The sequence below is a fragment of the Motacilla alba genome, chromosome 26, assembly GCF_015832195.1.
Source record: "Motacilla alba alba isolate MOTALB_02 chromosome 26, Motacilla_alba_V1.0_pri, whole genome shotgun sequence".
In the NCBI taxonomy this organism is placed as follows: Eukaryota; Metazoa; Chordata; class Aves; order Passeriformes; family Motacillidae; genus Motacilla; species Motacilla alba.
The window spans coordinates 4,234,005-4,249,336 of NC_052041.1; the positions used below are offsets into that span (position 1 = coordinate 4,234,005).

Sequence of the window (15,332 nt, forward strand, 5' to 3'; positions counted from 1 at the left end):
TTTCTTTCCCTCTTGCCGTGGCTCTCCCATCTCCAGGCCTCCCAAACTCGTCTCACCTGTGCCCACCAGCAGAGCCCTGCACTTTCTCTTGTGGCTCAGGCCGAGCCTGCAGAAGCCTTTTAGTGGTCAGTTCTCCCCCAGCACTCCCTGGACAGTCTCCCTCTCTCCCTGCTCCCTTCCCCCTCCTCTTTCTCTCCCTCCCATAATATTTTCCATATGAAGAAGCCTTCCCGAAGCCGCACACTGCCCTCTTGGCGAGTCTTAGGCGGGTTAGAGGAGACCCTGGGAGCCTTTAATCCTCTCTCTCTCGCTCGCTTTCATCCTCAGCCACAGCTGGACGCCCCATTGATGTGGAACAGACCAAACACCAGGCCCCTCACTAAGCTGCTGCTGTGGGGCCTCTTCTCCTCCCTTCTTCTTCTCCCTGAGCCCGTGGCCGGCTCCCGAGCAGGGTCCGGCAGCCCCTCCACGCCCAGCCCGGGGGTCCCAGCTCCCCCTGCCCTGCTCCCCTCTCACCGCCCCTGCTCCTTCCTGAGCCATCTTTATTCCGAGAGCCCCCCGTTCTCCCTCATCCCAGGATTTCCCTTCTTGGGGCTGTTTGGGGTTGATTCCCCCCAGCCCCTGCAGAGCTGGGGGAGGGTGAGGGGCTGCTCTGTGTTGATGTGACTCGTGGTTGTGTCCCAGGGAGGGCCTGGTGGGCTCCACCGGCTCCACCAGCGTTGAGTCTGCAATCCACTCGGAGTTTTGGGGAGAAGCGTTTTTTAAAGCCCGCTGCAGGTGAGGTGAGAATATCTGTGAATTGTGGAACGGTTTGTGTTGGAAGGGATGCGAAAGATCACCCAGTGCCACCCCCTGTCGTGGCAGGGACACCTTCCACCACCCCAGGCTGCTCCATGCCCCGTCCAGCCTGGCCTTGGGCACTGCCAGGGATGGGGCAGCCCCAGCTGCTCTGGTGTCTCACGGGAATTTCCATCCACCTCCTCTCCAAACTCTGCAGCGTGGATAAGCCAGGCCCGGGGGGGACAAACTGCCATGTTTGGGGACCTGCCTGCAGCGAGCAGGTGATGGGGACAAGTGGGTCAGGCACTGGGGGCTGTGTCAGCGGTCCCAGGGTGGCACTGGGGGCTCAGTGCTGTCCCAGTTGGCACCTGGGGGTGGCACTGGGGGTGGCCCTGGTGGTGGCACTGGGGCTCGGTGCTGTCCCAGGTGGCCCTGGGGGTGGCACCGGGGGTGGCACCAGGGCTCGGGGCTGTCCCAGGTGGCACCGGGGGTGGCACTGGGGCTCGGTGCTGTCCCGGGGTGGCCCTGGGGGTGGCCCTGGGGGTGGCCCTGGGGCTCGGTGCTGTCCCAGGTGGCTCCGGGGGTGGCCCTGGGGGTGGCCCTGGGGTGGCCCTGGGGTTCAGTGCTGTCCCAGGTGGCACTGGGGGTGGCACTGGGGGTGGCCCTGGGGTGTCCCTGGGGCTCGGTGCTGTCCCGGGTGGCACCGGGGGTGGCACCGGGGGTGGCACCAGGGCTCGGGGCTGTCCCAGGTGGCACCGGGGGTGGCACTGGGGCTCGGTGCTGTCCCGGGTGGCACTGGGGTGGCACTGGGGGTGGCACCGGGGGTGGCACTGGGGCTCGGTGCTGTCCCAGGTGGCACTGGGGTGGCACTGGGGGTGGCACTGGGGGTGGCCCTGGGGTGGCCCTGGGCTCGGCGCTGTCCCCGGCCCGGGGCACTCGCGGGTGTCACCGCGCTCATTCCTGAGCCTCCCCCGCCCCCTGGCGGCCCCGCTCCGCCACTGCAGCGCCCTCTGCTCCAAAATCCCCAAAAAACCCCCAAAACCCCAAATCCCCGACATTTTCAGAAAAGTGTGACCCGGAGAAGCTTCTGTGGGTGTGGCAGCAACCAGAGTCAGGCAGCTGAAGTTCCAGGGTTTCCGGGAAGGCAGCAGGAAGGGGATGGAGCCATCCTTGAGCTCCAAGGGAACTTAGGGGAATCCAAGAAGACAGTCAGGGAAGAGGTGGATTGATAACAGAGTTCAGAGAAAGGGGGAAAATGATCCGAGTTGTCAGGAGCACAGCTGAGGAGAGAAAAATCAAAATATTTGGGATGCAAGCATCTGGAGTCAGTCTGGAGTGCAAGGACTGAGGGGAGGAGTGGAGAGTGGGAATGATCTGATCTCCGAGGTCACCGTGGGTACAAAGGCGTTAAAGTGGAGCAAGGCTTCAGGGAGCAGGGAGAGGCAGAGCTGGGAGGAGTGTTCAGATGGGGCTGGTGCCTCACCGGAACAGGAAAATGCTGCAACCTCAACTGCTTGAAGAGATCTTTAGAAATGCCACGGACAGGCCGGATCCTGCTGTGTCACTGGGCTGGATGAAGTGACCTCCTGAGACAGCATTCATCTTCTTCCCTGTGATTCTATAATTAAAATCATATTGATCCTCTGCCAGAGCTGCAGCAAAAGGACCGACTCCATTACATTCCTGCTGCTCCAAGATGCCAGGCCCTGGATGGGCATCTCCTCACCACCTGTCCTGCCCCACAGAGCCTCTCCCCTCGGGCAGGACCTCCACGGACACAGCAAACACCCTGGGAAGGGCTGAGGAGCAGCTCTTGGCTCAGTTTGGAGGCAACCAGTTGCAGGAACTGAGCTAATTGCAGACTCCTGGGGTTTGTTCGCTGGAGCCCGAGCGTGTTCCCCCTTCTCGTTACCGCGCATCAAGCGCCTGATGAGAGAGGGATTTGGGGACGAGACAATGCAGAGATATCTAGCGCAAAATGATTAGCCAGAACGTATTGTTAATAAGCTGCTTATTCATATAATTGGAAATTCTTTGCAGCCGGGGTGTCAGTGGAGGCTGCGTGTGCTGCTCTGCTGGAGCGGGGCAGGTACCGGCCCAGGGGACGCCGTGCTGGCACAGCAGCTCCTGCTCTGCTCCCTGCTCTTCTTCAAGGGCAGGGAAGGACACAGGGAGGTGAAGGGGAGGCAGAAAGGCTCAGGGCTGATGAGGGACTCGATTCCCAGTGTGGCAGCACGGAGCAAAGCACAGACCTTCTCCGGCATGCTTACAGCACCCAGAGAAAGGCCAGAGGCAGATAAGACCTGACACTGCTCCTGCTTCCCAAAGCAGCTGTTTGGGACAGAACCGGGTGTGGGAGATCATGAGGGAGCCCCCCAGAGCTGGGGCAGCTGCCACCAAAGGGGACTGTGCTTGTGGGATACCCCCACAGCAGCTCCAGGCCTCGCCTGGAGGATTGCACAGGAGCGCTGGCTTTGTGTGGGCTGGCAGAGTTCCTCCCAGGGGCAAAGGAGGGAAAGAAGCCATTCCCCATTCCCTCTGCCAGCCCTGGCTGAGCCCCGGCCTGCACAGCACCTGGGTGCAGAATCAGCTGCACCATCACAGGAAATTCGTGCGACACCAAACCCTGAAGCATTTCTCTCCTGCCAACTGGGGAGGAAGAGGAGCCAGGTGGGTTGACCACACCACAGGCTGAGGGGACAGAAGGGTGACAAAACAAATGCCACCAGCAAGGCGAGAGCAGCAACAGCCTTTGGCGCCAGGAGAGGCTGTGACGCTTCCCCAAAAGCACCCTGAGGTTGCTGTCATATTAATTTTGTAACAAAACATCGGGAGGTGTTTCCGCTTGAGGCAAGAACTCAGCACTTCCCCCCCAGCTGTGTCACTGCCAGGCAGGAGAGGCCAAGGGCACCCACGCTGGCACAGGACACGCTGGGCAGCCCCCAGTGATGCCCCTTCCCTGTTCCTGAGGATGGCCATGGAGCTGAGAGCCCTGGTCCTGCTGCTGCTCTGCTTCCCAGGTAGGAGAAGGGCTCAGCGTGTCCCTGGGGACAGGGAGAACCTCCCCCACTTCCTGCTGCCCCGGGAGCTCTCCAGCACCAGCCGGGCTCTGAGCTGGCAGGGAAGGGCAGCCCCAGTTCTCCGGCTCCTCCAGGTCTCCAGGATGATCCGTGCTGGGAGCAGAGCCTCTCCCATCCAGCCTTTCCCACCACGCTGGCCCTGCTCAGCTCCCCTGAGGCTGTCCTGGGTCAGGGCAGTGTCCAGGGCAGTGCCAGTCCCTCAGCAGCCCCACAGAGAGCCCAGAGCTCCCAGCACGTGGCACCCAGAGCCTCGCAGCCAGGAGCCCTGGCATGGCTGGGCGTGTGGCAGGGGACAGCTGCTTCCCTGCCCTGCCTGCTTCCCTCTGCTCCTCCCCACCGTCCCAAACAGAGCCCCTGGCCCCGGGGTGGGGCGGGCAGGGGATGGTCCCCATCTGTCTGCAGGGAGGAGCAGGGACGAGGGGACAGCTGCAGACACTGTGCCACACGTGGCTTGAAGGCCCAGCACCTCGAGCACCCTGTGGGCTTTAATCCCCAGCTCAAATCTCAACGCTGCCCTTCCCAGTTCCAGGCAGGTGAATTCAGCATGGGGAAGGGATTTGGGGGTTTTGGAGTCCTTCCAGCCACCAGGGTCCACGGGGGAGGGTTGGAGGCAGAGTTTCCCTGTGTGCCTCGAGGGGCTGTGGGCAGCCCTGCAGCTTCACAGAAAGGGTGATGGGGCATTGGAAAGGGCTGCCCAGGGAGCTGGTGGAGTCACCATCGCTGGAGGTGCTCAAGAACAGACTGGTCTGTTCTGAGTGCCATGGTCTGGGTGACAGGGTGGTGTTAGGACATGGGTTGGGCTTGGGGAGCTGAAAGGTCTTTTCCAGCCCTGTTGATTCTGTGGTTCTGTGGTTCTGTGGTTCTGTGGTCAGCTCCCCTCTCCCTCACCACATCTGATCCTTCCAGGTCTCCAAGGCCAAACCCCAGAAACCCAGAGACGACGGGAAGGGGACACTCTGTATATCCAGTGTCCTTATACACCGGAGACTACTCGCCAGCGCACAAAATACTGGTGCCTCCCCCTGGGAAATAAACAATGTCAAGAAGTAGTGCGCACTTACTCTGAAAGCATCCAACAGTCCCACGATGGGAGAACTAAAATAAAGGATGACCCCACCACTAAGACTGTTTCCGTCACCATGGCTGACCTCAAGGCAGAGGACTCAGGCACATATTTCTGTGCTCTTTACAAATCTTACTATGACTATCCACGGCTAAGGACGATCTCACTGAATGTTTTCAAGGGTGAGTACCTGTATCCCACCCAAAGCCAAGCCTTGTCAGGAAGCAACATCGCTCCTTCCCCTCCTCTACCCGCTCTCCCCCACAGCTGAGCAGCTTTCCCTGGTCCCCCCAGCCCCTCCCCAGCCTCGCTCCCTGCTTTCCCTCCCACACAGGGAGAGAAGGAGCCCCACAGACCTGCCTGGCCCTGCAGGCTCCCAGCTCCTGCCCCACCTCCCCCCTGCCCTGAGGAGGGGCTCTCCTGAGGGAGAGGTCTGTGCCAGGTGCCCCTGTGCCCAGCACTGACTGGGCAGTGCCCACCTTTGGTGTTTCACAGAGCTGCTCCAGTGGGAGCTGGACACCCTGACAGTGCAGTGCCCAGCGGGGAGTGATGCCTGGTGCCGAGGGCAGGCAGACTGCACGGGCCCGGTGAGGAAACAAACACAGCCTTCAAAACAGAGTGAAATTAAATCCCTGCAAGGCACAGTGTCATTGCAGTATAAGGCTCAAGGAGCTCTCGTTGTCACCATGAAGAACCTGAAGGCCCGGGACTCTGGTGTGTACTGGTGTGCACAGGGCGTGGAGCGCACCCGGAAAATGGAGGTCGTGCTCTCTGTGTTCAAGAGTGAGTACCTGCCATGTTCTCCGTGTCCAGGGGTGGGTTCTTCCTGCACTCAGGCTCCGAGAGTGAGTTCCTACTGCGCTCTCACTGCCCAGGAGTGAGCCCCTCCTGGCAGCCAGGTGTGGATGTGGGCAGGTGTCAGCCAGGTGACACCGGTCTCTCTCCCTGCCCGTCCCTGCAGCACACACAGTGCCAGCTGATCCCTGGCACCTTCGAGCCAAAGCTCAGGCCTGGCCCTTCATGCTCTGTCTGCTCCCAGCAGAGGCTCGGGGGAGGTTCCCGTGGGTCCCACAGAGGGGGATGCTCATCCCAAGTGCTTCCCACAGGGCCAGACTGGGTGCTCCAGCACTGGTTCCCACTGGGACCCTTCCCCATGCCAGGCACTGCTCTTGCTCTGACCCCACAGCCACCAACCCTCCCAGACCCTATGGGCTGAGTGTCCCACTCTGAGGAAACCACAGGAGGGGGACAGGACCCCCAAATTTATGACACCTCTGCGTGGGGAATCTGGGTGCAGTCCCCTTCTGCTCAGGGGAGGTGGATGTGGGGAGGTGGGTGCAGCTCCAGGGTATTGCAGTGCTGGGGAGGGGGTGCTGCTGTGGGATCCCACTTTGGGGTCCCAGCACACGTCCTGGGTGTTTTGCAGGGACCCAGAAGCTCTCAGCCAAGGAGTCAGGCAATGTCTCTGTCCAGTGCCACTACAAGATCGCAGACTACGAGACTGTCAGCAAAGCCTGGTGCAAAAAGGAAGAGGGGGAAATGTGTAACGTGCTGGTCACCACCCGACCAGAGTCCCCAGCAGGAAACAGCACGGCTCGGAAGCGTGTCAGGATCCAGGATGACACCCGGCAGGGCATTGTCACTGTCACCATGGAGCAGCTGCAGGTGCAGGACTCGGGCGTGTACTGGTGCGCGCTCCAGGGCGGCTCCGGTCTGGTCCGCGTGGAGGAGGTCACGCTCAACGTTTCCAAGGGTGGGTCTGGATCTGTCAGGACACGTCTGTAGATTCCAGACTCCCTGCCCTGCTCTCTCCTGTGCTGCCCAGCTTACCCCACTTCCCACCTTGCCTGTGTTTGCCTGCCCAAGCCCTACAGCTTTGGATCTCCTCGTGGCCACCACCCTGTGGAGCAGCAGCAGGGATGGGACAGATCCACATCGGGGCTGTGCTGCTCCTCCTTAGCCTGGGAGCAGCTTCAGCTGCCCTGAGAGGGGTTTCTGTCACTCAGTGTTTGATGTCAGTTCTCTAGAGTGACTTTATAGCCCCTTTAGAGGGATTTATCCTTTGGCTTTCAAAGACCTTCCGTTGGGTTGTCAAGGGAACAACTTTAGACTGGGATTTTACAGATCTGTGACTTGTGGGTTCTCTTTCAGACAATGTTTTGATGGTAAGGGAAGGCCCTGAGGGCCCTGGTCATGGCAGAGCAGCACCAGGCTGCAGCCTGGCTCTTGCAGCACTAAGAACAAGCAGTGCAGATGATGAGGGGGGATTCTGGGATGCTCTGGACAAGCTCAGGGGATCAAGGCCCTGGCCATGGGAGCAGCAGGGGCAGCGGTTTCACTGCTGAATGCAGAGCAGCCCCACAGTGACCATTCCTCTCCTCGTGTCTGTGATTGCAGCGCTGCCTCCGGGAGGTTTTCCAGGCTCTGAAAGCCAAAGTGAAGAAATTCTTTTGGGTGACAGGTAAGGCCTAAGATGAATCTCTGAGCCTGAGCACTCTCAAGTTACTCCTGTGGTTACCTGGGGCAGGCAGGCCCTGGGCACTCTGCCTCCTGCCTGTAGAGGAACTGGATATGACAGGATCCTCACCAAAGGTGGCCTCTCCTCCTCCAGCTCCTGCCCTGACCCTAATTCCAAAGGAAGAGGCAGATTGGTAAAATCGTGTCACAGCCTTCTGCAGGGGCCTCTCTGCTTCTTTATCCTTCTCTCTTCTGTACTTCACATGAACAGAACCCCCAGATTCTGCCCCTCAGCCTCAACTTTGCTCCCTCCTGTCTGAGTATTTAACAACGGGACAGTCCTTGACCGCTGTTATTCCATTTGCCAGTTAAATGTGAAGGATTTTTCTCCCTTTGTACATCTGCTGTCATCGATGCTACAGCAGCACCTAAGAGCAGAATCATCCCTGCTCCAGAGAGCTGGAATTGTGCTTGGAGCTCTGAACAGGGGCTTGTTTCTAAAGCCTGGAGAATGGTTTAGGAAAAGCTCAGAAGATACAGCCAAGTAGAAAAATCAAGAATCAGGAACCAGGGAAGGTCCCTAGTGCCTCTTTCCCCTTCTGAATCAGCAGGGACTCACCAAGGCTCATAGATGGAGGATCCTGCAGAAGAACCAGACCCTCCTTCCAAGAGCTTGAACTGAGCACATAAAACCTGTCCCTGTCCCTCTTTTGGTCCCTGTTTGGTGATGGGCTGGTAAACCATCCCACGCTGGTGACTGCCTTCCTCTCCTCCAGCTGCAATGGGAACACCTTTGTCATCCTGTCCGTGGTGCTGCTCATCCTGCTGCTCCTGGCCCTCCTCACCTCCATAGCCCTGGGTGTCAGGTACTACAAGCTCCTGCTGAGGACAGGTACGTGGAGCTGGGATTGTCCCGGGCAGGGCCTTCCCTCCCTGCAGCCCAGGTGAGCTCAGTGCCCTGGGGAGGTCAGGCTGGGAGGCCTCAAGGCAGGCTCCTCCCTGCCTCCCCTCAGAATGAATCAAACCCAGGCTCCTCCAGAGCCTGCACGGGGGTGCAAACACCTTCGAGGAGGAGTAAAGAGAGCAAAGTGTTCCCCGGGCCCAGAGGCACATCCCATCACTGGGCAGTGCCACAGCCCTCCCAAACCTCCCCAGGCAGTGATTCTCATGGATTTCTCCACATCTAAACCCTCTGATTTTGCCTCATTCCAAAGGTATCAGAGAAGCACAGGACACCAGTGACAGAGCAGAAGGCACAGCACAGGTAAGGAAAATGAAACATTTCCCACACGGTGCCAAACTGCTGACCAACAGTCTGGGAGGAGCTGTCAGACCCACCTGCTGAGGGGCTTGGAGCTCAGTTTGGTCATAAACAGGAGGGAAATGGTATTTAATGGCAGCAGAGACAGGGATATTCCTAGCTGGAGAGAAAGGGGGGTAATTAATGCAAGGAAACTCCAGTAGGAACAAACCCAGTGGAGCAAATTCCCTGAGAAGAGACTCAAGGTGTGGCAAGCAGGGTCAGAGCATGAGGCTCCACCTGTATCCAGGAGAGGTGGTGAAGAAAAGAGTTCTCTGTTCCTTCACCTCTGTCACGACCAGAAATAAAATTTGACACAGCTTCTCCTTTCCTTGTGGGAAAATCTCCTTCTCCTGGCAGCAGCCGTGGCCTGGCCCTGACTCATGCTAACGAGTGTTTTCCCTTTCTTTTCCCAGCCTGGCAGCACCGGGAGGAGGGAAAGTTCTCAGGATGACAGCAAAGGGTCAGCATACATCAACCTGGATGTGAAATCCCACCCAAACCCCGAGGATCCTCTTTACTGCAACGTGGAACCGAGTCAGGCTGCCAGGAGCCCCCGGCACGTGGAGTACGCCGTCATCGCCTTCAACCCGTCCCCAAGGACCGGCAGGGAATGAAGCACAGAATCCCAAACAAGCCAGAAACGGGAGGAAGGAACTGGAACACAGAGTGGGAATGAGGAGTAGGAGGTGTGTGTGGTGTTGCCTGAGCATTTTCAGCCCTCCCTCCTGTTTTGGGGCCAGGCAGAGGTTTTGCCACGCTTGTGGCAGGTTGTCTCGGGTCAGGCAGAGCTGTGGGGGAATTCCCAGGATCTCTTGTACCTCTGCTTTTCCAATTCCATTAAAGTGCAGAATCTTGGAGAGGCAGGTGTGGAGGCCTGGCCTTGTGAAAAGGAGCAGTGTGGACGTGGCTGGGTGGGATATTCCAGTCCCACTACAAAACCTGCCCCGATCCCAAGAATTCAGCTACTGTGGCCAAGCCAACTCATTCCAGTGCTGCAGGCATCGAGCTCAAACCTTGCTGTGGCTGGGTTCACGTTTCGTGGAATGGGCTGGGGGTCTGAGTGCTGGATTCCAAGAATAAGCAGAACCAGCTCCTGCACTTCCCTGTCTCTGCTGGAAACGCTCCAAATGACACATCTGATTTAACAGTCATGTGGGGAGCAACATGAAATGAGTTTATGGGGCTCAGTTCCATTTCTCCAGGAGCTCTGGCTCCTGATTTCCCTGCCCCAAGCCCTGCTGGAGGTGACAGACCCAAGAGGCCTGAACCAGCCCTCATTCCCAGGCTGGTCACATCCACCAGGCTTCTCTTGCCAGGGCTGCAGCAGGGAGGCTGATGGAAATTTTTTGAGATTTTCAGAGTTGACCTGACAGAAAGAAAAAGAAAATGGTTCTGGAAATGGTTCATTCAGCCCAACATTCCCCTAACAATTTGCTCTTCGTGCAGTTGCACTGGGTCAAGCTGTGGAAGAGTAATAGCAAAAAACAGTGGAGTGGAAGAGAGGCATTTTTGGGAAGATTCTTGAAGAGAATCCAGATTTGTGCTCACTGGAACGAGAAGGAACAAAAGCTGCAATCAGTCACCTGACAGAGAATTTCTGGTCACTGTGAGGGACCATTTTCTTAACCACTAACTCGAGGAAAGGCACATTTAGGAATGGCCAGGCCTGCAGGTTTAGCACCCCACCAGTTTCAAAGTCAGGGTCCATTTCTACTTCCACGGAAGATCTCCAAGTAAATAAATCACCTCAAAAATTAAAAGCCAGCAGCCCACCCCCATCAGTCTGCTGATATTCTGGGGGATCTGTGGCTGCATTCCTGAGCCCCTCCAGCCCTGTGGCGTTGGCTGGCTCAGAGATCCTGTGCCCTTTGTGCCAGGCACAGAACACAGGTGGGTACTGGGCTTGTTTAAAGCACCCACAGCTTCTCCCAGAGCAGTGCCCCTGCTCTGCTGTGTGTGGTTGGATTTCAGACAAGGCTGCTCCATGCACAGGATCTTCTTTCTCCTGAAAACCCAGGGGATGATGTCCTTGTCCTCCTCCACCCTCAGGATGCTGCCAGAGCTACCAGGAGAGCCTCCCTTTTAGCTTTCCAGAAATTCCCCCCATGCACAGCTCCTGTAAATAATTTATCATCATTTATCACCATCGTGCTTGGAGTGCCAGCACAAGGGGATGGCTTCCCACTACCACAGGGATTTTGGGAAGGAATTTTTCCCTGGCAGGGTGGGCAGGTTCTGGCACAGGGTGCTCAGAGCAGCTGTGGCTGCCCCTGGATCCCTGGAAGTGCCCAAGGCCAGGTTGGACAGGGCTTGGAGCAGCCTGGGACAGTGGAAGGTGTCCCTGCCATGGCAGGGATGGAGCTGGATGAGCTTTTAGGTCTCTCCAACCCAAACCATTCTGTGCTTCCCTGATTCCATGAAATCCTGCTCCAGTGGGAGCAGACACTCAGCCTGTGGCTTCAGGCCACCACGTGCTGCTCCCTTCCAGGCTGCCTGAGCTGTGGCTGGGACTGGGCAGTGCTGATGCCTGAATTTTCCAGCCCACGAGAGCAATGCCTGTCCCTGGAGAGTTGCTCAATGTGTAGGATGAAAAAGATGCCAAGTTCCTGTGCTCCTTCCTTCCGGCCCAGCAAGGAGGGGGAGAGGAGCTGCCCCTGGGCTGAGCCAGCTCGCTCCTCTCCAGCTCCTCTCCTGTTCCTTCTCTGCTCAGCCCCATGGAGAAGCTCCTGCACCTCACCTTGGTCTTCCTGTCAGGTAAGAACCGCACGTGGCTTTAGGGTCAGGTAAAGGGGGAAGGACTGGGGCAAAGCTTTGTCTCTGTCTGAAGGCTCCATCCTCAGAGGTTTCCCTTTATTTAGCAAAGGGCCACCCATCAAAAGGTGATCCCAGTGCTCCCAGATTTCCTCACAGGGATCCTTTTGAGTCAGAACAGGAACCACCAATGAGAGAAGTCCCGTGTGCAATGTGAAATTGCAAAATCCTGGGTTGTTTGCATGAGCAAATGGGATTTACATAGATGCAAATGATCACAGGTGGGCCTCAGGGGGAGGGAAACGAAACCCAGTGAAGGGCACAGCTCTGAAGTCCCAGACACCTGGGTTCTCCAGCTTGGGAAGGAATGTCCATCTGAAATGAGGTGCAGGGCCCAGCTCTCTGCAGCGCTTTGGGGATCCCAGCTCCTCACAGCAGTGCAAGGAAAGGAAACAGACTCGGGCTGTGGGAGCACAGGAACCTGTCCCAAAAATTGGGATGAGTTTGGGAGAAGTTCACTGTACTTTGCCCAGCGGCACCCGAGAAGGGAGGAGGAGCATCAACAGTTTATGATCTGTCAGCAGAATGGGTTGAAAAGAGAATGACACGACATTTTCCAGAGGGACATCAGGGAATCTTTCAATGATTCTGTTGGAGAGACGTTTTGCAGTGCTGTGGGAATTCTGGGACTAAAAAGGCAGAGTTGGAGGAAGGAAGGGGAAATAGGAGATGCTATAGAGTTTTGGAGGGATTGAACAGGACTGGACTGGATATTCCATGAGGTAAACTCTGACTGGAACAAGCAAGTGGAGCAACACATCAGGATAAAGCCCTGTAGGTGTTGGATTGCAGGGCACAGATCCATTTTAGGTCTTCTTCTAGTCAAGCTGAAAGAACTTCATCATTTTTAGTTTACAATTCACTTAGAATTGTTGAAATTATTGTAAGAAGTGTTATTAAAAGGCTCAGCCAGCACAAAGTTCTCACAAGAGCCTATTTTTACATTTACTTTTGTTTTATCATTACTTATGGTCTCGCAGAAGCATTTGCCTGTGACTTTTTTTCACTGGAAATAGAGATTTTTTTACAAATACCACGCTGCACTTCTCTCTGGAAGTATTAATAGCTCAGACTGTCCCCTCTGCCTGTCACAAAGAGGAATGGAAATTAGAAATGAGGAACCAAGACAGTAAAAAAAAGTCAAGCAAACAAAGACATGGTTAAAATTAGTAAGATATTAAAATATAGGGTGGGGAAAAAAAAGTTAAACTGGATTTGATAACTGGGACTGGGATTCAGAAGGAACCAGTGAGCAGGGCACTGGTTTGGAGGTGTCACTGGGACAAATCCAGAATATCTGAGCCGAGATCTGAGTACCCTGGGTTGGTCATGGGGAGAGTGGACAGGTGACATCCTCCAGGTGACAGCCCTGAGGGTGACAGCCCTCTACAGGTGATAGCCCTGTGGGTGACAGCCCCATAAATGACAGTCCTTCAGGTGACATCCTGTGGGTGACAGCCCTACAGGTGACAGCACTACAGGTGACGCCCTAAGGGTGACAGTTCCACAAGTGGCAGCTCTACAGGTGACAGCCCCATAGGTGACACCCCTACAGGTGACATCCCTATGGGTGACAGCCCTACAGGTGACATCCCTAGAGGATGACAATGATGTTCAGCATCCCCACAATGAGCGATAGACCTGGAAGAGCCTTGGCTCACCCCTCCCTCCATCCCTCTGTCCCTCGTAGCATCCTGTGCTGCAGAGAACGTCACCGTGGTGGCCGCCATGGAAGGGGACACCATTTCTGTCAACTGCTCCTACGACCCGCGGCAGTGGTGGCGGGAGAAGAGCTGGTGCAGGCAGCTGGACCAGAGCCGGTGCCAGCACGTGGTGAGCGCCCCGCCCGCGTGGCTGCCCTTCCCCAGGAACAGGAGGGGCACCACGTCCATCAGCGACGACGCCCGCGCCGGGCTCCTGACCGTCACCATGAGGCGCCTCCGCAAGGAGGACGCGGGGCTGTACCAGTGCAGAACGGATTTCCTGGGCCAGACAAAGAGCCTGAGGAAGGTGCAGGTGGAAGTGCTGGCAGGTACGTCCTGGGGCTCCGAGTTTGGAGGGTTCCTCATGGAATTTCAGGGGTTCCTATTGGAATGTCTCAGGTTCCTACTGGAATTTCACAGGTTCCTATTGGAATTTCACAGATTCCTATTGGAATTTCATGGGTTCCTATTGGAATTTCACATGTTCCTTTTGGAATTTCACAGGTTCCTATTGGAATTTCACAGGTTCCTATTGGAATTTCATGGGTTCTTATTGGAATTTCACAGGTTCCTATTGGAATTTCACAGGTTCCTATTGGAATTTCACAGGTTCCTATTGGAATTTCACAGGTTCCTATTGGAATTTCATGGGTCTCTGCAGCTGCCAAGGGCCCACTTGAGTCAATATCTACTTTTGTCTCGCTCTAAGGAGGTTGGGTGTTTCACTGCCTTTTTTTATTCCTGATTTTCAGCAGCGTGACCTCACTGTTAGAGGGTATCTGACACGTCACACTGCTCCCTGTGCCCCGTCTCACCTGGGTTACCTGCCCAGCTGAACATCACCCAGAAACATCTGCAGACTAAACTGTTGTGTTTCCATCAGCAGCTGACCTGGTGACCCCCGTGCCAGAGGAGCCCAGAGCTGTGCAGAGCATTTCCAGGTGAGCCCAAAACTCCTCGTGCTGAGATCTCTAATCTTCCTAGGACTGAGGCAGCACTACAAGAGATTTTTTCAAGGTTGGACCATTCCCTTCATGGTTGTGCTTCTGGTTCCCCACAGGTCCCCTCCTGATGTGGATTTCACTGTTTTCTACATCCTGGCTGGATTCCTGGTGGCCAAGTTCATGGTGGCTGTGCTGGTCGGTGCTGTTGCCCACAGCAGGAAGAGCAGGGAGAAAGGGCAGAGCCCAGGCCTGGGTGAGCAGCAGGTGCTCCCGCTCCCTGCTGACCTTGGACAAGGTGGAATCGGCCTCTCCTGGGAGAGCTCTGCGTGAGCCAAGCCAAAAGGAATCCATGGGAAAGGCAAATCAGGGGTTTGCCACCTGCCATGAGAAAGGGATCACTACTAAACACAGGTCTGGAAGTATTTGTTACTCTGGGGAGGTTCTTATCTTCTTCATCACCTCTTCCCCTTGGCGTCTCATCCCCAGGCAGTTATTCCAGACATCATTCCCAGGACCGTTCCATCACGGTCTGAACTGACACCCATCAACTTCCTGTCACCTCAGGTGGCAGATTCTGTCTTTCCAAGGTGAGGAAGAGCAGCTCCCAAAAGCTGCTTTGGACAGTGGGGATGCTTGGAGAAAATCCCTGTGGAAAGGCCTAAGGAACTACAGGACACACCAGGACAGGGATGTGGTCTCCTTGCATCTAAGAGCCGGCTTCTCCTCTCTGAAGGGACTTTGTGAACCTCACATTTCTTTTTCCGTGCAAAACTAAATAAAATCCAGCTGATTCTCTGGCTTGGTGTGGATTCCTGCAGGACACCAGGTGACAGTCGTGTCCCAGAGCAGAGGTGATGCTTGGAGCCCCCTGGAGTGTTTAGAACATCCAGGAACACTCAGAGCCAGCTCTGTGCAGGAACAGCAGCTCAGAGCCCAACCTCTCATTGCCCACAGAAGCAATGACTGAAATTTGCTTATTTTAATTACACTTTTGGTTCTCATTTTTAGAGTAGTTCTGTGTTTTGTCCGGAAATTGAAATTCACAGTCGGACATCTGGCAACCTTTGTCCTTCCAAGGTCTTTCCCTCTCACCACTGTGAGGTTCTCAGTCCTAAATCAGCAACTTTGGGGAAGAAAATCTGTGTTGGTTGCTGTCTTCTAGTCCGGACAGTGACTTGCTGTATGACTGCA

The 15,332-nt window shown here is 56.1% G+C and overlaps 2 protein-coding genes across 2 annotated transcripts; both read left to right on the forward strand.

Annotated features, from left to right (window-relative positions):
* The first annotated feature begins 3,637 nt into the window (after positions 1-3,637).
* On the forward strand, positions 3,638-9,570 carry LOC119711973 (polymeric immunoglobulin receptor-like). The gene is made up of 8 exons (XM_038162754.1): positions 3,638-3,800; positions 4,767-5,105; positions 5,419-5,706; positions 6,350-6,676; positions 7,321-7,384; positions 8,157-8,272; positions 8,595-8,644; positions 9,097-9,570. Exons 1-8 carry the CDS (start codon positions 3,752-3,754, stop codon positions 9,295-9,297), a joined length of 1,434 nt encoding a protein of 477 aa, XP_038018682.1. The 5' UTR covers positions 3,638-3,751; the 3' UTR covers positions 9,298-9,570.
* A 1,458-nt stretch (positions 9,571-11,028) lies between these two features.
* Positions 11,029-14,938, forward strand: LOC119711974 (triggering receptor expressed on myeloid cells 2-like). Its single transcript, XM_038162756.1, has 4 exons — positions 11,029-11,437; positions 13,185-13,526; positions 14,084-14,138; positions 14,258-14,938. The coding sequence occupies exons 1-4, from the start codon at positions 11,398-11,400 to the stop codon at positions 14,469-14,471; spliced, it is 651 nt and encodes a 216-aa protein (XP_038018684.1). The 5' UTR covers positions 11,029-11,397; the 3' UTR covers positions 14,472-14,938.
* Positions 14,939-15,332: the final 394 nt, after the last annotated feature.

Coding starts and splice junctions, on each gene's coding strand:
- LOC119711973 (XM_038162754.1), top strand. CDS start 3,752: ATGGCCATGGAGCTGAGAGCCCTGGTCCTGCTGCTGCTCTGCTTCCCA. Junction 5,106..5,418: donor CTCACTGAATGTTTTCAAGG/GTGAGTACCTGT, acceptor GGTGTTTCACAG/AGCTGCTCCAGTGGGAGCTG. Junction 6,677..7,320: donor CACGCTCAACGTTTCCAAGG/GTGGGTCTGGAT, acceptor CTGTGATTGCAG/CGCTGCCTCCGGGAGGTTTT.
- LOC119711974 (XM_038162756.1), top strand. CDS start 11,398: ATGGAGAAGCTCCTGCACCTCACCTTGGTCTTCCTGTCAG. Junction 11,438..13,184: donor CACCTTGGTCTTCCTGTCAG/GTAAGAACCGCA, acceptor TGTCCCTCGTAG/CATCCTGTGCTGCAGAGAAC. Junction 14,139..14,257: donor GCTGTGCAGAGCATTTCCAG/GTGAGCCCAAAA, acceptor GGTTCCCCACAG/GTCCCCTCCTGATGTGGATT.